We start from the raw sequence: 25,792 nt of genomic DNA, 5'->3' as shown, positions 1-25,792 counted from the left end.
GTCTAATTTCAGCTTATGTAATAAGAATGGGCAAACAGCTGAAGATCTTGCTTGGTCGTGTGGATTTCCAGAATGCGCCAGGTTTCTAACCACGGTTAAATGTATGCAGACAACAAAATCATCGGGTGATCCCTGTGCTCCAGTACCGAGACAGAAGCGAAGCTTATCAGGTGTGGAGAACAGAGCTTTGAAGAGGAAGTGTTGGTGCGTACCTTCCAGCGGCTGTTTGCTTCCTCCTTTACAGCTTTCTCTTCTGGCATGGAGTTTCTGGTTGCACTTAGTGTCAGCATTCTGATCAGAGGTCCAGGAGACTTTATTTTCTAAAGTTTTAACCCTTGGTCATAGTTACTACTTACTAGCTTCTAGAGACCAAAATTTATCCTATATGGTGGAAATTTGGGGAGGCCTCCTTTTAAAAGTTTTTTTTTTTTTCTTTTAAAGATTGTCTCCATGCTTGTGTATCAATGCACTCATGTGCCTGTGTGTGTTCAAGGGTGCATGTGGAAGCCAGCAGAGAGAGCATGGGGTCCCTTAGAGCCGGAAGTACAGGCCAGGCAGGCATCTGTAGCATGCCTGGCGTGTGCTTGGGTGCTGGGATCCAAACTCTAGTCCTCATGATTATGCAGCAAATATCCTTACCACTAAGCCATTTTTCCAGTCTCCTTAAACATGTTTTTAATGTCAACGTGTTTTTCTCTTTTTCCCAAAAACGGATATCTTGTTGGGCAAGAAGAGGTTTGAAGAAGGGCTTCCCTTCAGACTGATCTACAAGCCATGGCTGTGGCTTACCATATGGATAAACTCCTGAGGAGGAAAACTTTCTTCTAAGTGAAGAGAACATTCATGAATACATGTATTTACATGACTGTATCTTGCCTGTGCATGCTATGTTATTTAACTTGTTAAAAGAATATTCAAGGAATAAAAATTTCTGTGGATTCTTTACTACTTTTGAAACAAATTAGTTTAAATTAAAATCACAGCCAAGATTTAATTTAAAATTATGCTTGCTTTTATTGACATTAGAACAGCTCTTTTAAACCTATAGTCTTGACTCCAAGTAATTTAAATAGCATTTAAACAGCATTCGGTCGTTGAGGAAGGCATAAGTTATAGTATGCATCCTTGTTCCAAAAGTCTGGGCTCTTCCATCCACACCAGCCCTAGGTTTGGAAGGAGGGAAAGAAAACCTTTTATAATACAAGACTCCATGATGGAATCTGACATAAGACTCAGATACTGATCTAATTCAAGGATTTTCTAGTGAAGAAGGGTAACTTTTTTTGTCAACTTGATACAAGCTGCCATCATCTGGGAAGATGAACCTCAATTGGAAAAATGCCTCTGTCAGATGTGCCTGTGGGGAATCGTCTTTATTGACGATTGATGTGGGAGGGCCCAGGACACTGTGGGCAGCGCCACCCCTGGGCAGGTGGCCCTGAGTCATGAAAAATCAAGCTGAGCGAGTCAGGGAGTGGCATTCCTCCACGGCCTTCAGTTCTTGTCCCGACGTCTGGACTGTAAGATGAAATGAACCCTTCCCTCTCCGAGTTGTTTTATTTAGGGTGCTTATCACAGAAACAGAAAGTAAACTGATAGATTTTTAAACAGAACAAAAAAAAATCTATAATACTTAACTCTAGAAGTCATCAAAAACAAAACAAAAATCACTCCCTTAGAGCAACTGTTAGTCCAGACATTATACTCCATTGGTTCTAAGATACAGGCTATCCTGGCTGTAATAGCTTTACTGTAAACTGTTTTACCTAGTAGTCTATAAAAGGCCACACATATGTGCCATTCAGTGACACCTTAGACATAATGAAATGCGAGACCCAAGCCAGCCCCTTGAGTTCTGTTTTTATTTTTTATCTTTATAGGCTGTCTTCCTTCCGGTCTTTATTTCTGTTTAATCCTTTTCTCTAGCAGAGAATAATTTTTAATGGTTTTATTATAAATAAGAAAGTTTTATCAATTTTCTTCTAGGGCCACTCATTTTCTCTTTGAGACAAGAGTCAAACTGTAGCCCAACCTGGCTTGGAACTTACCACGCAGTTTAGCCTGGGCCTTGAACTAGTTGTACACCTCCCACCCCCATGCTGGGATTATAGGTGTGTGTTACCACGCCCAGAGTGATTGTGTTAAAGGAAGCTGATGACTGGCCTGTATTACATTGAGGTCAAAAGCAATGTGGAATACTTCGGCTGAGAGCTGAGTTACTCCTCTAACTGAAGCTGCTGGAGGCTGGCAGGGATCTGGAGTCTATAGACTAGAGTGTATTAGCTCTTTTATAGTACGGACGAGGGAGAGTTCACTGAACATGTTCTTTTTTCCTGTCTCTCTTGTTAATTGTCAAAATTTAAACAAGATCAAAATAGACAAAACACTGCACACTATCTGCCTTGGCCTTTTGAATACTCTCATACAGACAGGCCTTCTGGTAACCAGATCTTTTTTTTTAAAGACAAATAGAGAAATAGGCAGTGTATGCCAAAAAGGCATGGATATGGAGGCTGTCCTTCCAGATGACCAACCTGGGAAGTCAAACAGGAAGGCTCTAGAGGAAGTGTGATGGCTAATCTTGGTTGTCAACTTGACATACCTGGGAAGAGGGAATGTGAACTGAGGAACTGCCTGTCATCTGGCCTGTGGGCATGAGTGGGGGCATTTCTTGATGGCTAACTGGAGAAGGAGGGTCTAGCCCACTGTGGGTAGTGTCACCCTTTAGGTAAGTGATCCTGAGTTGTGTAAGACAGCAAGCTGAGCAAGCCATGGGAAGCAAGCCAGTAAACAGAGATCCTCCTCAGTCTGTTAGTGTCTGCCTCCTGTTCTGCCTTGAGCCCTCAACATCAGCTTGTGTAAGTGTAAGCCAAATAAACCCTTTCCTCCCCAGTCGTGCTGGTCTTATCACAGCAGCAGAAAGCAAGCTGGGGCCGGATGGTCAAGTGAGCAAGCAGAGGCGCAGTGCCCACATTACTGCTCGGTGATCTACTGGAGTCACACAGTCAAGAGACCACGTGGCTGTGCCCAGGCTTCAGTTTGCTGTATGCACCAGAGGGTTAAAGGGCTTTCTACAAAAATGTGACTGGCAAAGTTCTCAGGGACAGTAATCAGGGATGACGGCTCCCTTTATGACTCCCTTTATCTAACTGCCGCAGGATAACCCCAGCAGGGGCAGAGCCCAGTAATCAGCCAGAAGAAGCACGTTTATTCCCGGATCACCCCTGATGGAAACAATTATGTTCTACCTGCTTTCAAGATAAAAACCTGGAACTGGGTGGTGGTGGTGCATGCCTTTAATTCCAGCACTCGGGAGGCAGAGCCAGGTGGATCTCTGTGAGTTCAAGGCCGTCCTGGTCTACAGATCGAGATCCAGGACATGCACCAAAACTACACAGGGAAACCCTGTCTCGAAAAACAAAAAGACAAGCTCTAAACCGGGGCTCAGCTTCTCTGCCTGTCATCCTGCGCCCTCCTCACTGGGCTAACGCTCATGTAGCTCGAGCAGTTTGGGGAACAGGCTGTACTTTCCCTTCCCTTCATCTAAGGGGTCCTTCCACAGCCTTCAAAACCTAAACCTGCATACTTTTTGTCTGAGAGTCCTTTTGGACTGCCCTCTCCCTCTCCAGTAGACCGAGAGCTCCTTAGAGATGCTTAGGACTGTGGCTGACATCGATTGGGTACTAATAATGCCAGATGAGTCAACACTTGGCTAGGAAGGGAAAATGGTGCTATTATCTAAAATATTGCCTTATTTATTTTGTGTTTGTGGAGGTCAGAGGACAACTTGCAGGAGTTGCTTCTTGTCTACCATGTGGGATCTAGGGATCAAACTCAGGTTGTTAAGTTTGGTAGAAAGCCTTTTTTATCTGCTGAACCACCTCACCAGCCTTTCATATGAGAATTAGCTGCTTATAAATCAATTTAGATTTATGCCCCATGTAATCAATATTATGTCAACAAATACCTCTAAATTTGCTCAACTTTTGGTCTTGATAGAATGATTATGTTATATGTACATGAGAAGTAGTCACATCTTCATATGACTGGCATTTTGTCTATCTGTTGATTCATTGATTCTAAAAGTATTAAGGGTGTGTGTGGATCTGTACATAAGGTGTTGATCCCTGGAGCTGGAGTTACAGGTAGTTGTGAGTCACATAAAGTGTGTGCTGGGAACTGAACTTGGGTTCTCTACAAGAAGAAAGGGCAAGAGCTCCTAACTGCTCAGTTACTCTCCAGTCCTGATTTTAAAAGTCTAAAAGGTTATTCTGTTATCCTGTTTTAAGACATTGATGAGACAATACAACTGTATGTGCTACAAAATCTGCAAAGGAAATGTGTCTATCATGTTCTGTTATGAAGTTTAGTAATAGCAAAGCTTTATAAACATTTTGTCTTTTGTGATTTCTGCTATCTTTCCTGTCTTCCCTACATAGAATACAAACGCACAACAGACTTAGAAACACTGCTGTGAGGACAACTGCCCTTGGCTTATTATCTTTGTTAACAGCCAGGCTGCGGTCTTTCATTTCCGGCTCTTTGCCTTGTGTCTTAAATTTATGTGATATGGATATTTACCTTTTCCAAGATAACTTGCAGGTCTTCCGCACCTGTATAATGCGGGTCTAGAATTAGAAATTTTATCTGCCCTGTAGTTTCATTCCATGTGACTCCTAGTATTGTGTGAGCCAATACTCCTCCCCCTAGAAAAAAAGAAATACATCATAGGGCATAAATTAATTTTAACTGTTTATTTAGTTCAAATAAAATCTAATTGTTTTGCCTATTAATTGACTTAATACAGCATTAGAACAGTCCAATATTGTAAAAGATCATGATGGCAAATATATTTGAAAGAATAAGATTATATATTTAACAACTGTTGTCCACAAAACCAGCCAAGCTGGCGACAGAGTCATGACTCATGATGCTTAGTCAAGTGGCTATCACCGTTTAAAAAATACTACCCTTGGCTCATGTTAAAAAACAAAAACAAAACAGTTACCATTTTCTCTTTAGCATTTGTTTTTGGTTACTAAAGCTTTTTTGCAACTTTTCTATCCTTTGGATAGAAATGTTTACATTTTTATTTTATGTGTCTGCATTTATGTCTGTGCACTACATGATGCACTCACTACCTGCAGAGACCAGAAGAGGCACTGGATTCCCTGAACTAAAACTGCAGGCGACTGGGAGCCACCACGTGGGTACTTGTAATCGGACCCAGGTCTTCCAGAAAAGCCACCAGTACTCTTGGCTACAAAGCCATCTTCCCAGACCCAATTTTAAGATATTTAAAATGACTAGTTTTTATGTAACATTAAAAACGTTAAAAAATAAGTTTTACTTATTCTCCACTCTGCCAAAAGAACCCAACATGTTCAAAACACCTTACCAATCATTATTGGAGTGCCCACATTCTGGAAATGGTTGGCCAGTTCCCGTCCTTGAGAGGCCATTTCTGAACCTTGGCTAGATGAAAAGAAATCATCTCCTATCAGACAACTGTTTTCAGCACTCAGTCAAGTAAGGAGTTGGGGGAGGGGGGGAGATTAGCACTACTTTCAGTCTTTTTTGTTCATGGATCTTGAAAAAAAAAACATTAAGTGTAGGGACCTGATTCAGATGCAACTTAAAGCAACATAAACTAACATTTTAAGGATACTAACTAGGGAAGAAACAAAAAGACTCCAGCTTTCTGCTTCCTGCTTCCGACAACATAAAGCTTTTTTTTGTTTTGTTTTTGGTTTTTGGTTTTTGGAGACAGGGTTTCTCTGTGTAGCTTTGTGCCTTTCCTGGATCTCGCTCTGTAGACCAGGCTGGCCTTGAGCTCACAAAGATCCGCCTGGTTCTGCCTCCTGAGTGCTAGGATTAAAGGTGTGCGCCACCACCGCCTGGCAGGTTTTGTGTTTTTAACATGAGATTGAAACTAGTCACCTTGTCCTTTTTCAAAGCCTATATGTTCTGTCTTTAAATTGGGATCAGTAACAGCCATCACATGTACAAGATAGAGGAGATTCTAGGACTAATATATTCTTCTGTGAAAACCTCAGTGTTTTCAAGTGTACCCTATTTCATGGAGTATTTGGACATACTAAGTCCTTTTCACTTTTGAGAAGAGAAAGACAGAAGGAACAGTACATATACTCCTCAGCATTCTAAGCTGAAAATATTGTGAGTAAAAATTCATCTAGTATCTCTAACTATGAAATATCAGAGCTTAGCAACACACCCCACTTGTTTCCCTTCATGAAAGGTTAACTGGAAGCTAAGCCTTGTTGATACTGCCCTCTGTCATCAGTCTTGTACTGCATATTTGAAAGATCAAATGAAAAATCCACAAGTAATTTCACATCATTATAAAGTAAAAAAAAAATGTACGCTGAATCATCATCAGTAGACCCATTACTTTTGTGGAGGTACCAGGTGCTGTAAGACCTGGTAAACACCTGGCTGAGCAGGCAGCATACAAATGTTTTAACATATCAAAACATTCTGTAATTTCTTAAAACACTTATTTTGTGAATGTGCATGTGTATACCTGTGCCATGGCACACATATGGAGGTCCCATGAATTAAACTCAGGCTTGGTGGCAAGTGCTTTTCACCTCATCGGTTCCAAGCCTCAATTTTTTTTGTTTTGTTTTTCGAGACAGGGTTTCTCTGTGTAGCTTTATGCCTTTCCTGGATCTCGCTCTGTAGACCAGGCTGGTCCTGAAATTACAGAGATCCGCCTGCCTCTGCCTCCCGAGTGCTGGGATTAAAGGTGTGTGCCACCACCGCCCGGCCCAATCTTCAATTTTTAAAATAGTTCTTTACTACTTTGTCTGCCATTATTTCTTACTGATTTTCACAATTCCAATTGTGAGATCAAATATACTATAAGTACTTGGAGAATAGGCACTGTTATTGTAGTTACCAAAACAACACGGTTTAAAATGTAAGCCCATGGAAAAAGTCTGTAAATATTTAACGTAGTATTTAACAAAGTAGAATAAAAGTCATTCCCAGTTTTTAAATTTATTTTTATTTTTATTTTTCTGTTGTACCTGGGAGTTAGGTAGGGTGGGATCCCTAGTAACTGGTTTGCCTAAAGTAGTTGGTTATTATACTAGGCATAGCCAGAATCCTTCTCTGGGGTGGTAGCTATGGCCCCCCAAACCACCTAGCCCAGTATGTTGGGCAATGCACTCACTCTAAATGACAACCATGATGTCCCTGCTCAATGCCGCACGAGTGTGGCTCCTCAGGCCTCTGTCCATCTATGTCAGCCTCTGGGGCATATCTGTCACAGCCTGGGGAATCTCCAACTCAGGAGTATTCCCTGCCTGAACCAAGGAGCTCTTGTCTCTTGGATTTTAGTGTTGACTGCAATAATGTTATATTTTATTTATTTAGTAAATATTTTATACTATATGTGAGAAATGAGAGTATAACATTTATGGTGATGAAATTAAAACTTCTTAGGCGTTTAATAAAAAAGCAAGTTATGGTCAGAGAAATTGATATGTGCTAATTAATATTTTCTCTTATTATTAGAATTGTAGAAAATGTAAGTTGAATATATTATTTGTATATTTGTTGGTTTGTTAACATGTTAGCAAGAAACAGAACAAAAGAAAAACATAATAGTCAGTGATCAAAATTTGGTTTTCTCCTTAGAAGACTTTTTGAAGATTTAAACATTAGCAAACTTCATTTTGTATACAGAACTTTACCCAAAGATATTTCTATGTTTTCCATGTACAGACTAAAATTAGGTCCAGAGAATACATGTATGTATCACAGCTTGTTTAAAAAAAAGAGATTTATAAAGCAATGAGTTAATGAACAAGAGCAATGATTGGAAATAAATACGGAGGAAATGCCATTTTTCTATTACTTTAGAATGGATGTATCTGGTTTATAAAGTGTCCTTACCTAACAAACAGTATTTTTGAAGTGACACCAATCAGTTGGTTTAGCACCAGCTGTACTTCAATAGATCCAATCCATTGCCGTGATCCCACAAATGCTGCTGGCTTGTCTCCGGCATCAACAAGAGCCTTTAGTATTAAAACACACAAAATAAAAATCCATACGCCAGACAGCTATTAAAATCACATTTAGGGTATTTTAATTAATTACCACTAAAACAATACATTTCTTCAAAATAAAAATAAATCTATGCCATGGGGTAATAATAACTATCAAGGGCATATTGAAAGCTGGTTTTAATTTCAAATGGCAAGTTCTGTACCTGCTGAATTTCTCTGTGTGTTGGAATGGACCTCTCTGTGTATCCCTGATGTCTGAACCATGAGCAGATGGTCTGTAGGGACCGATAAGCACAGCCCCAGCCATTATCATCTATCCGATCCTGCATATAGTGATGATAAGCATAGATGCCCTGGACCACACAAACCTATAAAAAAGAAATGTCGTATTTATTAAAGACAGAAGTACATGCTCTGTTGAACCACCAGAGTCATGTTTACTGTTTCAGAGATAGACCAGTGGTTCTCAACCTGTTGGTCACGACCTCTTTCACAGGGGTCAACTAAGACCATCAGAAAACACAGATATTTACACTACAAGTCATAACAGATGCAAATGTACAGTTAGGAAGTAGAAACAAAAATAATATTATGGTCTGGGGGCACTATAACATGATGAACTGTATTAAAGGGTGTCAGCATTAGGAAGGTTGAGAACCACCACTTTAGAGCCTTATAAAAATGCCTTCACAGAACAATGGCTCAATATTATACATGTTTGGCTTTTTCTTATAAGTCCAGAGTCCTTTCCAATGGACCTACTAGAAAGATATGTATTCTGGCTTAACAATGCTAGCTCCTATACTTTCTTCTCCCCTTTCTTAATTTAATTAGTTTTAAATATGTCAATGGTTATCTGATCATGAAGCCTTATATTTTTCTTGGTTGGAAATATCCTTTTCCCAATTAATTTTACAGCATGAACCCTTTTCCATTCAGGTCTCTGTTCAATGCCAGAAACCATCCATGACCAGCCTACTTAAAAATGGCATGATCACTTTCTCATGCCTGCCCTTTGTCCTGTCTATCAACTCTCTCCTGACTTCATGTAAGTATGTATGCATGTATATATATATATATATATATATATATATATATATATATATAATTTCTAAGTAATTACAGCTATTTCACATATAACTGATTATATTTTCAGTGTCTGCCTATCAACACTAGAACGTGGGCTAGGCTAGTAAGCTTATGTTGTACCTTATTCATTTCTAGGCTCTAATTCCACAAAAGGCAGGTCCCACAGCTGATAAACATGCTGCTGCTGAGTAAATGATGACTGAAGGAAGGAAGAAATAAAGGAATACACAAACGAACAGAAGTAGGTTCTGTACAACGGAACACAGGAACAACACTTCCGTGGTTTTGTAGACCTGCCATTGACTACAGCTGGTGTGTGTTATCAATGACTAAAATGGGGACTGATGCCATAAGATTCTTCCTGGCAGTATAATGCTAAATAAAAATGAACTTTTGACAAAGCATTTTATTTATTTATTTATTTATTTATTTATTTATTTATTTATTTAGGTTTTTCGAGACAGGGTTTCTCTGTAGCTTTGGAGTCTGTCCTGGACTAGCTCTGTAGACCAGGGTGGCCTCGAACTCACAGAGATCCACCTGCCTCTGCCTCCCGAGTGCTGGGATTAAAGGTGTGCGCCACCACTGCCTGGCACATATTATTTTTTTAAAACTCGAAGTTGTGAAGAAATACAGGGCACTCACAAGACGATTAGGCAACAGACTGACAAGGTGTAAACTGAAAATGTAGAATCAGATTATTTGGTAGGAAGAAAACTGGCCGCTCCCAAAGCTATCTATGTCCTAACCTCCAGAACAGCAGCAGTCCTACTTTATGCATATGATTAAGGACTTAAGATGGAGAGGTAGGAAAGTTATTCTGGTCTAGCCAGGGAGGCACTAAATGCATGCATATGCATCTTTATCACAGAGGAACAAGAGGAATCAGCTCTGAATGCTGTGACCACAGCCAAGGAATGCTAGCTAGCAACTATCTGAAGCTGAGGAGATGAAGAATGACTATTCCTCAGGAGCCTGTGGGAGGGAGAATGGCCCTGGAGATACTTTTAGTTTAACTGAGTGATGCTAATTTTGGACTTCCAGCTTCCAGAACTGTGACACAGACATTTCTACAGTCTGCAGCTACCCAGTATGTATCATCTGTCACAGCCTTTACAGCAAATGAGTCCTCTGCTTTAGGACATCTTCCTAATGCCTTTTTTTTTTTTTTTTTTTTTTTTTTTTTTTTTTTTTTTACAGCAAATGAGTCCTCTGGTTTAGACTGTCTTCCTAACAGTAGGCAAAGATCATAAACATATGGTGGATGTTAAATAATTTTCTAAAAGAAAGATTGAAGTGCCATCATATATAAATGTAAAAATACTTAAAAGTGAATAAGACAAAAATCTTTCAAATTAAAATTATAGATTACAATAAAAGTAGTGCTTTATCTGCAATTTAAAACTCTACATTAGAAAACAGGAAAGATTAGCAACAGTCTAAGTTCCAACTTAAGAAATCAGAAGAAACACATTAAATCAAAGAAACAAAGTAAAACACCAAAATTAGTGAGACAGAAAACAAAAGTTATAAAGAGGGGTTATCAAAGGCAAATGTTTAAAGGAAGGAAAAAAATCATAAAGTGATATAAAGATTAAAAAGAAAATACAACTATATGAGGAATTAAGACCTAGGTAAATATGATAATGTCTCATAATCACTAACAAAACTGAATATTATTAAGAATATTCACAGAGAGGCTGGAGAGACGGCTCAGCAGTTGAGAGTGCATACTGCTCTTGCAGAGGACTGAGCTCAGTTCCCAGCACCCACAGCAGGCAGTGCACAACCACCTGTTAGTCCAATTCCAGAGGGATCCAGCACTTCTGGTTTCCACAGCCACCTTCACACATGTGCTCGCACACACACACACACACACACACACACACACACACACACACACACACACAATCAAAAATAAAATCTCTTAAAAAAAGAATAACACAACAAAAATGCTAAAGTCCAGGTTGTTTTTCAGGCTTTCATATCAAATGATCAAGAAAATAACATGCCAATCGTATATAAACTCTAGAAATTTAAAAGATGGAGCATTTCCCAAATGTTGTGTGTCACTGGTACATTTTTTTAACTAAGAGAAAACTATAAGGAAATGTCAGTTACAAATAAAGATTATATATACATAAATCAAGACAGAGTTTCTCTGTGTGACAGCCCTGGCTGTCCTGGAACTCACAGAGATCTGCCTGCCTCTGCCTCCTGAATGCTGGGATAAAAGATGTGCGCCACCACTGCCCCACAATGAAAAAAATCTTAACAAAATATTATCAAACTGCATCCAGCAGTGACTAAGACATGATAATGGACACAGTAAACTGGATTTCTATAATAAGCACATCCATTTTTACTGGGAGATCAGATGAAATGTATAGGGGTAAATAACATGAAGTTTATAACTTTCCCTGAAATGGTTCAGGGAAATAAAGAGACAAAAATTTAAAAAAAAAAATAGCAACTGTTTACAACTGTTTCACACAGGAGACATGAATGGGACTGTTCATAGGAAGGCTGCCTAAAATCACAAAAATCCTGGAAAAAGTTATAAAGATGTTTATTATACAGGAATCAAGACAACTAAACCATAGTGAGACCAAATAAGATGAACTTTAGATATAGAATGTTGAGTGAAAAAGCTGTAGAAGACTGCATATACAATGGTAAGATTTTTATAAAAGTCAGAATGAAACAAATATTGCTAAAGTAATGTATACCTTATATGTATACATACATACATACAAAGCTCTTAAGAAACACAAAAATGGGAGGGAGAAGGATGAATGTGTCTCTGTGCAATGGCCCTTTAGCATCCTTAGAAAACTGTCCCAGGACCCAGTGCAGATACAAAATCTTGGATACTTAGGCTCTTTATGAAAAATGGTACAGTATTTTTTTATAACTCATGAATATCCTCCCAGTTACTTTAAATAATCTCTAGATTACCTATCTTAGACAAAAACAATGAAAAGACTATATAAATGGCTACTATGTTTTCTAGGAAATAACAGCAAGGCAACAATATATACATTCAAGGCGGACTTTTTTTTTTAAAAGATATTTCTGACCTAGGATTGGCTGAACGCACAGATGTGCAAGCAGCAGGTGTGGAGGCTGACTGTGTAGGAGTCACTGTGGGACTGTGGGCTGAACGCACAGATGTGCAAGCAGCAGGTGTGGAGGCTGACTGTGTAGGAGTCACTGTGGGACTGTGGGCTGAACGCACAGATGTGCAAGCAGCAGGTGTGGAGGCTGACTGTGTAGGAGTCACTGTGGGACTGTGGGCTGAACGCACAGATGTGCAAGCAGCAGGTGTGGAGGCTGACTGTGTAGGAGTCACTGTGGGACTGTGGGCTGAACGCACAGATGTGCAAGCAGCAGGTGTGGAGGCTGACTGTGTAGGAGTCACTGTGGGACTGTGGGCTGAGGAGGTAGGGAGGAGACATAGCAGTAGACAAGTTGGTAATGTTCTGGTTCTTAACTGAGTAGGACTCCTAGTTATTCATTTCTTTGCTATGCTGTGAAATATAGTGTGTACCAATGTATGTATATACACATGTATATGTGTGTGACATACACAGGTCAAATATTATAAATATTAAAATAAAGAAATGCCTTTTGCACTTTGTAACATGGATAAGGAACGGATTTTATTGTCAAAATCAATCAGTATGCACTTAATGCTTTATGATCTTGGGCTTTTTGTAAACAACTATTAAGAATTTAAAATAAATACAGGATGCAATATAAACCATGGAGTTCTGAATCTAGTTTGAGAGAAAAAATATTTAAGTCAGGAGCTTGTAGAGGGCCACTCAGAGTTCCACTGTAACATTAAACACTATTTCTTACTCTATGATTCCGTGACAGAGCAAGAGTCGGACAATAGGTTTCTTGGGATTTCTTCTTATCTTCTCGAAGTAAGTGAAATCATTTACCATCTCTAGAATGTTGACTCTAGACTCATGGGTTACATGTAATGGTGGGTGTTCAGCTAATGCTACACCAGAGGAAGCTGGTCTGTTCATTCAGATGGGGCTGTTACGGCTAAGACCAAAACCTCAGTCCTCTCTCAGTTATCACAGCGTTTACTCATTTTGATTCTTAAGATTTCCTTATGAAACTCCTGGACACTCAGAAGGCACTGAAAGAGTGCCATCCAAGATGGCCAGTCACATTTTCTTCCTTTGTAATCGAAACTGAGAAGTGCACAGCGAACCCAGCAGTAAGAGCAGAGGGACAAGGAGAGAGGTCAGGCTGGATAGCTCAACAAGGAGAGAGGTCAGGCTGGATAGCTCAAAGAGGAACAGGAAGAAGTTTCACATAACTCAAACAAGGCTGGTGCAGAGGGCAGGGGCTGACCAGGCCAGGAAGGGCTAGCAGCAGAAAGCCAGCAAGGAGCCTGCCAGGCCATCAGAGAGCCTGAGCCAGCTCCAGTTTCTTTCTTTTTTTTTTTTTTTTAAAGATTTATTTATTATGTATACAACATTCTGCCTCCATGTATGCCTGCAGGCCAGGAGGGGGCACCAGATCTCATTATAGATCATGTGGTTGCTGGGAATTGAAGTCAGGACCTCTGGAAGAACAGTCAGTGTTCTTAACCTCTGAGCCATCTCTCCAGCCCCCAGCTCCAGTTTCTAAGAGGCCTGGCTGTTCCCGTGCTCCCGCTCCTGGATGACAATGAGATTCTTTTTACTGGCTTTCATGTACCCTTAATTTAACCCCTGTCCTCACTCTCCACCAATCCAGTTATCTAAGCACTTATATCGAGAGTCTGCAACCAGATACAAGAGGTAGACTACAGAGGGCAGCGTCTTAGCCTTGTCCATACTATGGCTTGGGGAGACTATCCCCTTAATTAGCATGATTTGTCAGGTGCAGAATGAGAAAAAAGGAAAAAACCTTTCGAGAAATCAGAGAATGTTATTTTAGTAGGAGAAATGTGGTAAATACTCTCCATTGATAACCCTTTTAGATCATTAATTACTGCTATCTTTTTTGAGGCAGGGTCTTTCTGGCTAGCCTGGACTTGCTGAGATTAAAGATATGTGTACTACCACTCAAAGCTAATTACTGCTATTTTTTTTTTTTTTTTGGTTTTTCGAGACAGGGTTTCTCTGTGTAGCTTTGCGCCTTTCCTGGAACTCACTTGGTAGCCCAGGCTGGCCTCGAACTCACAGAGATCCGCCTGGCTCTGCCTCCTGAGTGCTGGGATTAAAGGCGTGCGCCACCACCGCCCGGCCTACTGCTATTTTTTTAAGAAGACTTATTTTGTGTGTGTGTGTGTAGTGTGTGTGTGTGTGTGTGTGTGTGTGTGTGTGTGTGTGTGTGTGTGTGTGCGCGCTAGAAGGCAGCATAGGTCTCCTAGAGTTGCAGTAACAGCAGCTGTGAGTCACTTGATATGAGTTCTGGGAACCAAACTCAGGTCCTATGGAAGAACAGCAAACACTCCTAAATACGAAACCATCTCTCCATCCACTAATTACAGTTATCTTAAAGGAGGTTTTTTTGATTTTTGTTGTTTTGGTTTTGGTTTTTCAAGACAGGGTTTCTCTTCTTTGTGTAGTCCTGGCTGTCCTGGAACTCATTCTGTAGACCAGGCTGGCCTCGAACTCAGGGACCTGCCTGCCTCTGCCTCCTAAGTGTTGGAATTAAAGGTGTGCGCCACCATGCCTGGCTCCTCAAATAAGGTCTTAAACAAAGGCTTAAAAGAGACAAGTGATAAATTATTTTTTACAAGAGAAATCTGTAGCACGAATCTTAAAAGGTCTTATTAATAAAAACAAACCTGGAGCCAGGTATTGGGATGAACCCTGAAAGATCAGAGAAAACAGAACAAGGCACATCCAACCTCACCTTGCCAATTCCTCAGCTGATCTTGTTTCCTCAGACTGAAAGCCTGTGTCCTCATCTGAATGGATCTCAGCTGAACTGCTGCTCAAAGCTAAAAGCTTAAAAAGCCTCCAGTTCCTGGTCCTCACGCTTTATATACCTTTCTGCCTCCTGCCATTGCTTCTTGGGATTAAAAGTGTGTGTCACCATGCCTGGCTGTTGCCAGTGTGGCTTTGAACTCACAGAGATCCAGAGGGATTTCTGCCTCCAGAATGCTGGGATTAAAGGCGTGTGCTACCACTGCCTAAACTTATGTTTAATATAGTGGCTGTTCTGTTCTCTGACCCCCAGATAAGTTTATTGGGGTGCACAGTATATCAACCACAGGAATCAATTCTTAAAAACTTCTCTTGGGAACCAATCCAAAGCAGTGAATGACAGCAATTGATCAACTCTTATAAAAACTAGTTAAACTCACCATGCTACCCTCTATGTTAGGCGGACTCAGGTAAGTATGTGGGTTTCTAAGGCAGCCATCTTTATATGGTTCATCTGGAAAGTGATAAGCGTTAGCCCTTTTGAAATAAGGTCTGTCATGAGGCAGATTGAAGAGGTCATGTAACTCCTAAATAAACCAGAATCAATAAACAAAGAAAAGAATTTTAGATTTTTAGTTAAAACACTCAAACTCAATACTTATAAGACAGAAAATATGTTAGCTATAAGCTTTCAAAAACATGACTTGAGTCACCAAGGTCAATTGGTGAGTAGACTGAAACCAATTTACACCCCTCTAGCAGAGACTAGAAGGGATGACAGAAATGGGAAAATCACCTGTGAGAATTGGGATGTTTTGGAAATGAGAAATTATAGTTCACAATGAGATGTCAAAGGACTTTGGACAGCCATGTTTACAATACTTTAGACATGTAAGTGCACTCATTAAATACAGAGTAGAAGCTTGTGATTTAAAACCAACCAAGATGGCATGAATAGAAACATTTACCAATATGTAAATTACCAAAATGTAACGCACCATTTTCTCAACCTCATAGAAACATACAATACTTATCCTAAAAGTCTGGCCAAACTCCAACATACTTTAGTGGTTTCGACAGGTCAGCTTGCACAGTATCTGAAAATCCATTTATCTCCAATATTTGGACTTAGGAGCAGAGTTTAGGGCATGATTTGGTGAGTGCTAGGCAAGGCCACAGGTCCAAAAGACATTTTCTAAAACCAGTCCTTCTGTTGATAAATCTCATTTCTTTAAATGCTGGACAGGTTTTCTCCAAAACTTCTCTAATGAAACTTAAATAACCTTATTTGTGGTTGACTATTACCGTGTATCATAGTCAGAATTAGCATGGATTCCACCATTGCTTTTTTTTTTTTTTTTTTTTTTTTTTTGGTTTTTTTCGAGACAGGGTTTCTCTGTGTAGCTTTGCGCCTTTCCTGGAACTCGCTTTGGAGACCAGGCTGGCCTCGAACTCACAGAGATCCGCCTGGCTCTGCCTCCCGAGTGCTGGGATTAAAGGCTTGCGCCACCACCCGCCCGGCTCCACCATTGCTTTTGCATTGTCCTGTTGTCTTTCTCAAATCTGGAGCTAACCGAGGGGAAAGGAACTTCTTAACACCCATCAGCTACTCTAGGCATGTACTTGCCATTTCTATTTTTCACTATGAAAAATGGTAACACTTCACAATTATATGATCCACACTGTGCACTTGAAATTAAAGCGTTACATGCTATACTAAAGTAATATGTTTTCATTACTAAACACATCACAAAGAAATTTCAAAAAATTTTTGTACAGTAGCCCATTTCTATATTTTTAAATTAAACCATAAAATAATTTATACTTACTACAAATTATAATTAAGCACAAAATGAACAAGAGACTTTTTTCTCATAATAATGATCCACTTTTACCTTTCTATAGGCCTGCAGCTGACCATCTGGAATTCCTGATGGATATAAAACTGTTACAAGATTTTTTTTCCCTGGCAATAGGAAGTGCAGTGGTTCAGGGACTACAATGGATGTTCCTTTCATATATCTCAAAATGCATTTTTCCACATCAACTAGTTGATTAAGAACTGCATCCACTAGAAGTTTTCGAACTCTGTAGAAGGAAATATTTAAGTGAATTAACAAAAGGTATAGAGGCTAAAATGAAGATGTGTAGCTCTGAATAGAGTACAAAAATTCCACTGGACAAGGTTTATCAAAGTCTAAATTACGCAAAGTCAAAGTAATTGTATTTGCTCTGGGTGGATAGAGGGAAGCCTTCTAGGTTTTGGTGTGCTTTCCTATCTCTTCCAAATAAATATTTAACTATTCAATGACTCTTAGGTTGAAAACAAGGAGTACATCACAGTAAAAGTAGCCCATCACCCCGGATATGACTTATGTCCTATTTTTAAAAGAACTGAGTTCTGATTACTTTATAGAAGGGTCCTCATTTAAATGTGGTATTAGTACTATAAAAATACCTACTTTCCCCATGTTTCTTCGGGAGCAACAGATACAACCGCATCGATCGGCAAGCTCATATTAATGTAGTGGTGTTCTTCATTTTCCCTTTCAATGATGGGGGTTACAGCTCCCAGAGAGGTTGATATTTCCAGCATGAGCTCTATATTTACTATTTGTTGCTACACAGACAGATAGTTAAGAGTCAACTTGTGGAACATTAAACACTGAATCTAAAAAGTAAATAGATTTTTAAAGGATGATATATAAAGCTACATTATAGATAGTAACTGAAAGGACCAGGCAGATGCCATCACAGACTGCTCAGTCTTCATTCAGAGTTCAGGCCTCAATTTCAGTTTCCTGAGACTTGAGCAAGCTGTTTCTGGGAGGGCTGTGAACAAAAGACATAGTCCTTGCAGTAGCTCCCTTTCTGCACGTACTCTGACTGCTCAAGGTTCAGCCAACTGTTTACTGTCTGGGACCCCACACCAACTTAGAGCTACATGCATGGGTCAATGTGACAGCCTGGGTCATTGAACCAGCCCCCACAGTCAGTACGTGCTAGGCCAGCCAGCCTCCATGGCAGCTCAAGGACAGAGCCTGGGCCACAGAGTCAGCCACCACAGTCAGTACGTGCTTGGCCACCAGCCTCCATGGCAGCTCAAGGACAAAGCCTGGGACTTGTCCAGGCCTGTCCAAAAATGGTAACTGTAACCCCCAACTAACCTTAGCCGCTGTTCCTATGTAGTCTGTAGACTCCAAGCCCCCCTTGCTTTAAAAACCCTGCCCCATTGCTGCTCAGGGTCTCTCCTGCTCTGCTGCTGCATCAGACAGACGGAGAGTCCCGAGTTAACTCGCAATGCAAAGACTCTTTGCTTTTGCATGGGATTTGATCTCTTGGTGGTCTCTGGGGACTCTGGGTACAACAGTAACTACAGGAAATCCCTTTCTGCTTTAAAATAATCTGCATGAATATAGAGTGAGTGGCAAGTGAAGATGGAATCAGACTGTCCACGTTTATAAGTGTTAGAGTCACGTGTAGGGCACACTGGGTTATTATGCTATTCTTTACACTTTTGCACAGACCTAAAGTAAACAAAACAAAACAAAAAAAAACAACAAAACACCATCAGATAAAATTTCTCAGCAGCTGGATTTCTGTGAATTTGAAGCCAGGCTGGTCTACTTATCAAGTTCCAGGCCAGCCAGAGTTGTATGGGTGAGACCCTGTCTCAAAACAACAAACCAACAAAACAAAAAGTACCCAAACCAAAGAACTATATGCTCTCGGTCTACAACAACCCTGAAATTTCTTTCTGTGTATGGAACAAATCAGCAGAATTAGAGGATGCCAGAATCAGAGGATCCTGGAGGCTTCTCACCGGGATCAGTTAGAAAGTTTGTGAGGCCGAAGTAGAACTAGAAGCAGAAATACAATTTATACAGGTAAATATGAATGTGCATTTTGTGTGTGGGTGCCTGTGTGTGCACAGTAAACATACATGTGGATGCTCCATGGAGAATGGCTGATTCCCAATCTGGAACAGGGAAAGTACATGATACATCTGGACTAATGTATTTGATCAAAGTAGGGAACACCAAAAAGAAAATTTCAAAAGGCTACCAGACACACCGCCTTCCATGAGATATTAGTTATAATGGAAAACAGTACTTTACAGTGGATACAACTGGTAAATGCCATAAGTAACAGACACACTGCCTTCCATGAGATATTAGTTATAATGGAAAACAGTACTTTACAGTGGATACAACTGGTAAACGTCATAAGTAACTGACAAATATGTCAACATCACCAACTCAGAACACATGGAAAGCACCTGCTCGTCTAATATGGTATGCTAGGACACAACTTCTCTAATATGCCAGCTAAAGATATGGGAATCTAATCACAAGCACAAAATGACCCCATACTGGGGAGCATACTGCAGAATAACTACCATGCTCCTCCAAGTGCATACTCTTTGAGTAATTTCCAAATCATTATCTCTCAGCCATGGTTTTGGTACACTCTGTGTTTTTTAATTTAACAGTTCATCAGTGTATCTCAGTGGTGTCTTAAATATAACCCAAACTGAACTCCTCTTCCCCCAAATGTGGGCTAATCTTTGCTATCTCCTGGATACATCTGGAAAGAGGGTACTCAACTGGAGAATTTCCTCCACTAGACTGGTCTGTGGGTATTTTCTTGATTGCCAAGTGATGTAGGAGGGCTGAGCCCACTGTGGGTGGTACCATCCCTGGGCAGGTGGTTCTGGGTAGTATCAAAAGCTGGCTGCGCATGAGCCAGGAGGGCAAGCAGCTTTCCTCCCTGGTTCCTGCTTCTGTTCCTGCCCTGCCTTCCCTCGGTGCAAGCCTGTGATGCAGACCTGTAAACCAAATAGCATCCCCCACATCGCCAAGCTGCTTTTGGTCCTGGGGTTTATCAAAGAAGCAGAAAGCAAACTAGAACACCCACTTTCCATGTCTACTCAAGGAAGGAACTAGTTATGCCGTATCAAATTAGTTCCAAGTCAGCCCATTGTGTCTCCTAAATATGTCTACGTAGTTAGTGTTGACTGCCGACTTGACAGAGTCTAAAGTCACCTGGGAGATGGGCTTTTGGGCACGCCTGCGGGGGATGGTCTTGATTAGGTTAAATGAAGTTGCACCATTCCCTGACTGGGATCCTGGGCTGTATAAATAAAGGAACTGAGCAGCAGCACACAGACATGCTTGCTCATTCTACCCAGCTGTGTCATGTCCCAAGAGCTAAACTAAACTCTCCTAAGTCGCTTTGGTCAGAGTATTTTATCACAGCATTGGGAAAGGAAGTCAAGACAGCGGTCAGATCTGACCACTTCCATCTTCCTAGCCAGCGGATTAGTTAATGCCTCCTGTCCAGCCCAGAAAAACACTGCAGGAATAACTTTGTACAACTTCCTGCCTTGGAGAATTGTCTCTGGAACTTATGCACGTGGTGGGCCCCAATAACACTGGTTTAAAAATCAGCAGAACAAACAGACAATGTGAAAAAAAAGAACCCCTTCAACACCGTCTTGCATTACATGATGTATCACTTTATCAAGTTTATGAATGGGTCCCTTTCATTTACTTTTAAGCAATTTGTAGACCTACTCAAATCATTTTTGGTTTTGCAAGATCGAAACAAAATAACATCTCCAAAATTACACACTACAACAAGAAAAAAGTATTTAGATATGTAAAACCGACAGGCCTCGATATTCTAGAAGGGCAAGATAAAGTTATCACCTGTACCTCACTTATCCAAATGCAAGGATTTAATGTTTTATCAGTAGAAAAGACAGACTTGCTTACCATGTCTGGTAACTTTTTGTCTTTCTTTTTTATGAATTTTCGCTTCGTATCCTCTTCCTGCTCCAATCTAAAATTTTAATATACAAAGACATTTACCAGCACGGAATGATGCCTTGAGAACATTTGCAGAAACTCTTTAAACACTCACTGAATGAAGTGCACTATGCTCTTACAGGTCGAGCTGTCAGTGAACTCTCCCGTGCTCAGGTCGCTGTTTGGCCAGAGATACACGGGGCTGTTGCAGATTCTGAACACGAGAGCGTCTGACGACAGCTTGCTAGTGAGGTCGTCCAACACTTGTTTTAGTGCGTTCTTGACAAACATGTCTAAATGAGAGGCGAAACGGTCAGCGAGATCTTCAACTTTTGACACGAACGGTTTTAAACATAAGGCAAGAGCAGAGGACAGCGAACCTGACTCCCAAACCCCCTCCCCTAACTTTCAATCACTATCACAATTCTGGCCTCTCTAGCTTTATAGTTCTGAGACCATCAATTCCATCCAATGGCTTTTAGCACGTCTGTAACAATTTACGACCAGTACTAACGTTTTAAAAGCTATCATTACAGCATTTTCCACACCCTCAAAGAGACACCCTGCCCCCGTTTGCAGTCACTCTTCATGCCCCTTCACTTTTCATCCCTTATCTTCTGAATGTCTGACTCTAACGTCACAGACGGCATGTTTAGGGATGGTTTCATTTACCATCAGGGAGTTAGCTGTTGCCCTTCCAAACTCACGTTCTCCACCCCCTATTCTGACCACTCTCCCTCGAGTTTCAGATTTAACCAAGTGCTCCCTGGAAACCTGGACACGATGTCCCAGCCAGCAGCATCTCAAAAGTATCGCATCTCGGCTGCAGTTTCTCACACTCCTCCCTGGGTACTCTCCATCTCAAGTGTTCAGCATCAGCCTCAGGCAGCAACTAGAAGACATCCTGGGATTTGCTTCAGCAAGATCCCGCTGATTTTCTCCTCCTCCAAGTTTCTTCTAACACTCCAGTAGACTACAGTGTTTAAAAGAGCTGGGCACCAGGACATGGGGTAACACACACTTACAACTCTGCCATGTGCAGCTCCAGGCAGTCTATTTACATTGTGTTCATTAGGGATATTTTACCCGTGTGTGTGTGTGTGTGTGTGTGTGTGTGTGTGTGTGTGTGTGTGTGTGTGTATGAGAGAGAGAGAGAGAGAGAGAGTTAGTTTTCTTCAAGATAGCCCTAAAGGTTCATAAGGAAGGTTAAATCTCTTAATTTACACAGAGATGCCCTGTGGGCTGGAAAGGGAGTTAGAATACAGCACCTAAAGTTGAATCCCATTTAATTTGAGTTTAGTTTATTTTTCTTATCCTCAATATGTATCACTATAAATTCAACAACAAAGGAAGTTTTGGGAAGACGTACCTTTAGGAGGGGCTAGCTGAAAAGCCAGATCAAAGCCTCCTCTTACTCGGAAGAGTATATCCATAGTTTTGGGAGACCACCTAGAACAAACGAAACCGCAATTCCCTTGTAAAGCAAGACAGACCCATCTTCACATAAGTTAGAATCTACTTCAGTTTAGAATACGCCATTAATTTTTCACTTATTTAATGAGTTATTTCTTTATGCATAAATATACCGCAAATATACCTGCACATTCTAAAAAGGGGGTTTTTTAAACCTTAATTCCGTACTGAAATCACCTAGGGAGCTTAAAATTCTGACACCCAGGAGGCACGGCCAGAGATTCTAATTAATTGGCATGAGGCTGTCCCAGGCACAGGAGTATGTAAAAGCCTCCACTGCTTCCTTTCATAGTGATTACAGTGTGAAAAATCAGTTCAGAATCAACACACTAATACTTCTAACCATGGTCTTGATGTACTTGGCAATGACATGAAAACATCAGCAGTAAAAAACTAGTTTATGAATGTGACGAGAACACTGGGCCTAATGTGCTGAGAGATTGTGGCCAAGTCACTGAGAGCAAAGTAATTACTGAGGGTGAGAGCAGACACTGGTGGACCTCTCCGTCTTGAAAGGTCCAACCACGATTTTACACTTAGAAAATACCCCGAGATTAGAGTACAAGGATGCTAACCTAGCCGCCATAGCTAGAGAAAGCATGTTAGACAGAATTCGCATGGCCTGGGTCAACGTCACCATTGACAGAGAGAAAAAAGGCATCTCAAAATGGATGAGACTAGCAGTTCTTAATTTGAATCCATACGCTGAGTTTCAGGTAGCAAATGAGTTACGACAAAAGACCTGTATCATAATGTGTTTATGTGTGTATGTGCGGGGTGGGGGGTGGATCTTGATGTTTCAAAGATTTTATCAGATTCGTACAATACGTCCTGAACAGGCTGAAGAATTACAGTACACAGTGGGAAACTGTGATGCTCTGAAAGAGAATGGCCTCCCATAGGCTCATGTTTGAAGACTTGGTCCCCAGTTGGTGGAACTGTTTGGGAAGGATTACGAGGTGTGATGCAGTTGGAGGAAGTGTGTCATGGAGGCAGGCTTTGGGGCTTCAAAAGCCTCCCACCATTCTCAGGATGCTCTCTGCCTCCTGCGTGTGGATCAAGATGTGAGCTCTCGTCTTGATTTGCTGCTCCAGAGGCTTTGCCACGCCTCTGCCACACCACCACAGACTCTTAAATCTCTGGAACTGAAAGTGCAAGTAAACTCTTGGTCATGTGCATGGTGTTTTATTACAGCAATCACAAAGGTACTAACACAGAAGAACCCTATCCTGAAACAAATGGGCAAGTACTCACACCTATTACCTGGACACTGGACTAAATGACCAGACATGGGGTGTATATTACCTTTGATCTACAGAACCTTAAGAAATAGGTACCACTACCGTTTTGTATTTTGCAAATTCCTTGTCACATTTCTGTAAGAGTGATAGCATTTATTTATTTATTTATTTATTTATTTATTTATTTATTTGGTTTTTTCGAGACAGGGTTTCTCTATGTAGCTTTGCGCCTTTTCCTGGAACTCACTTGGTAGCCCAGACTGGCCTCGAACTCACAGAGATCCGCCTGGCTCTGCCTCCCGAGTGCTGGGATTAAAGGCGTGTGCCACCACTGCCCGGCGCATTTATTTATTTTATACACTGTAACCTGTTGAAAGATCATACCATATGTCTCCATTTCACTTCATTGAATTTGTCCTATGCAAACAATAAAAAAGTTCAATACATAATGCTGTTCATTTATCCTACTATTGTTTATCATAAGAAACCAAACCCTAAAGAATTGGAAAATACTGTGAGAGCTACCAATAAGAAGTGTTTTGTTTGTGTTTGTGTGTGTGTGTGTGTGTGTTTGTGTGTGTGTTAAAGGCAGGGTTTTCCTGTTAAGCTCTGGCTGTCCTGGAACTCACTATGTAGCCCAGGCTGGCCTTGAACTCCAAGATTCACTTGCCTCTGCCTCCCAGGTGGTGGAATTAAATGAGTGCACTACTACCACCTGGCCCAGTAAGATGTTTGATAAAGAACAATACTACTATTTGAATGATAAAGAAAGAACAATACTACTATTTGTATAAAAAAAACTTAAACTGAAGATTTAAAAGACAAGCAAGAGTAAAATTTAAAATAAAAAAATAACTCAGGTACTTATTGTATGATTCTGATTAACTTAATCACTCGTGTCTGTTCTCTTCTGTAAATTTGGAAAGAAAGATATAACTTCACTGGGATATTATGAAGACTCCTTAAGAAACCATATGTGAAAGCCCCAGAGTCTCTTGAGGTTTCTGAATCAAGATCCTCTCTGGGGATGTAATACTTAAGCTGAAATCTGAGGGGCAAGTAAGTAGATATTAAAAGAAGCCTTGAAATTTCCAAAGGAAAGAGGCATATGTACGTATGTGTGTGTGTGTGTGTGTGCACGAACGTGCATGTGCATGTGCGTGTGCGCGCGCATGTGTCAAAGTGCCCATTCCAGACAGAGTGACCAGCTGCTGAAGGCCTGCTTAAAACAACATCTAGGAAGACAGATGTGTGGTATATGACTATAATGCCTACACTTGGCAGGTGGAGGCAGGAAGATGGGGATTTCAAAGTCATTCCCGGCTGTCTAGCCAGTCCAGGGACAGCTTGGGTTTTGTGAGACCCTGTCTTAAAACCAAACCAAAGCAAAAGATTACTTAGAATATGACCCAATAGGATGACGGCAAGGACCAAGGTCAAGACGGTAAGGGTAAAGAGGGCGCTATTACAGACACTCGGAAGTAGAACCCAAGAGATTTGATTATTGACTTGAGATGAGGCACATGTGTCAAGTGCTTGGTGGGCACAAGAGGGGTGAGGTGGGTTATCTGCAGAGACGTGTATTCTGAAGGAGGAGTGTGGAGAGAGGGGGTGGAAATGGTGCGTCAGCTCTACAATGGCTGAGTTCGAATGATCTATTTAAAAGGAAGCAGTTGACTAGATTTATGAATTGGGTTCAGAAGAAAGGGGAGAAAGCTCAGGGTGCAAAGTGTATCTGAAGAAGACAGACATCTGCGGTACAGATGGCGGGACCCGGCTGAGCTCAGAGACTGAGCGAAGAAGACAGGGAGAAGGCGACGCCACGTCAGCGAAGGGAGCAGACTGGAGGAAGTTACGCCTGTCTTTCCAAAATCAAAAGTTCTTCCTTCTTAGCTTCCAAATACGCCAAAGAGTGCCTCACTGTCAAGGTGCAATGACTGATCCCGAAGGTCGGGTGTCCTGGTGCAGCTGAGGCAGCTGGGAGACCCAAGTGGGGAAATTTTGCACCGCCACCGTTGGCCCCTCGGGGCCTGCTCCTCCCAGGGGGCTGGAGCCATTCTCCTAAAGGCTGCCGAAGTCCTAGGAGGAAACACGGGAGGGTCACTGACAATCGGAATCACTTACCAGGTTCACCACCTGGAGATGACAGGGATGACGATCTCGCGCAAGTCAAGGTCCGCCCGGAAGTGGCGTCAACGCCCGCCAAAGGGCGGGCTCCGGCCGATGGACTACAACTCCCAGCATGCCTCGCACCAACC

At 41.1% G+C, this 25,792-nt stretch overlaps 2 protein-coding genes across 7 annotated transcripts in view; one reads left to right on the top strand and one right to left on the bottom strand.

Annotated features, from left to right (window-relative positions):
• Positions 1-9,532, top strand: part of Ankrd37 (ankyrin repeat domain 37) — a 12,137-nt gene extending 2,605 nt beyond the window's left edge. For 2 of the 4 annotated variants that reach the window (XM_052752213.1, XM_052752216.1), the window contains exons 4-6: positions 13-204; positions 8,979-9,087; positions 9,264-9,532. In XM_052752213.1, coding sequence (XP_052608173.1) covers positions 13-204; positions 8,979-9,009 — 223 coding nt within the window. In that variant the 3' untranslated portion in view covers positions 9,010-9,087; positions 9,264-9,532. Of the gene's footprint in view, positions 1-12; positions 205-730; positions 946-8,978; positions 9,088-9,263 lie in introns of those variants that run through there. The other 2 variants (XM_052752215.1, XM_052752214.1) reach the window with 2 other exon arrangements.
• On the bottom strand, positions 990-25,764 carry Ufsp2 (UFM1 specific peptidase 2). 3 transcript variants are annotated; one of them, XM_052752205.1, is made up of 12 exons: positions 25,659-25,764; positions 22,190-22,269; positions 20,936-21,113; positions 20,788-20,854; positions 17,473-17,630; positions 16,906-17,098; positions 15,451-15,597; positions 8,243-8,407; positions 7,924-8,048; positions 5,399-5,475; positions 4,582-4,706; positions 990-1,163 (listed from the first exon to the last, which is right to left on the bottom strand). In XM_052752205.1, the coding sequence occupies exons 2-12, from the start codon at positions 22,251-22,253 to the stop codon at positions 1,077-1,079; spliced, it is 1,386 nt and encodes a 461-aa protein (XP_052608165.1). In that variant the 5' UTR covers positions 22,254-22,269; positions 25,659-25,764; the 3' UTR covers positions 990-1,076. The 3 variants fall into 3 exon arrangements, with proteins under 3 accessions (XP_052608165.1, XP_052608167.1, XP_052608166.1); XM_052752207.1 differs by lacking the exon at positions 25,659-25,764 and adding an exon at positions 21,595-21,712 and having other exon boundaries at positions 22,190-22,249; XM_052752206.1 differs by lacking the exons at positions 22,190-22,269; positions 25,659-25,764 and adding an exon at positions 21,595-22,173.
• Positions 25,765-25,792: the final 28 nt, after the last annotated feature.

Source organism: Peromyscus californicus, unplaced genomic scaffold, assembly GCF_007827085.1.
Source record: "Peromyscus californicus insignis strain IS unplaced genomic scaffold, ASM782708v3 Scaffold_23__1_contigs__length_62951481, whole genome shotgun sequence".
Classification (NCBI taxonomy): domain Eukaryota; kingdom Metazoa; phylum Chordata; class Mammalia; order Rodentia; family Cricetidae; genus Peromyscus; species Peromyscus californicus.
The sequence above is the reverse complement of the archived record's forward strand: the minus strand, read 5'-3'. Positions and strand labels throughout refer to the sequence as shown.

Bases quoted from the DNA above. Each gene is read 5' to 3' on its own strand.
- Ufsp2 (XM_052752205.1), bottom strand. From the start codon at position 22,253: ATGGATATACTCTTCCGAGTAAGAGGAGGCTTTGATCTGGCTTTTCAG. The intron at 21,114-22,189 runs GTACGTCTTCCC...CCTCTCATTTAG, and splicing joins TCAGCTAGCCCCTCCTAAAG to ACATGTTTGTCAAGAACGCA. The intron at 1,164-4,581 runs GTAAATATCCAT...TTCCAAACCTAG, and splicing joins TGCAAGTTATCTTGGAAAAG to GGCTGGTGTGGATGGAAGAG.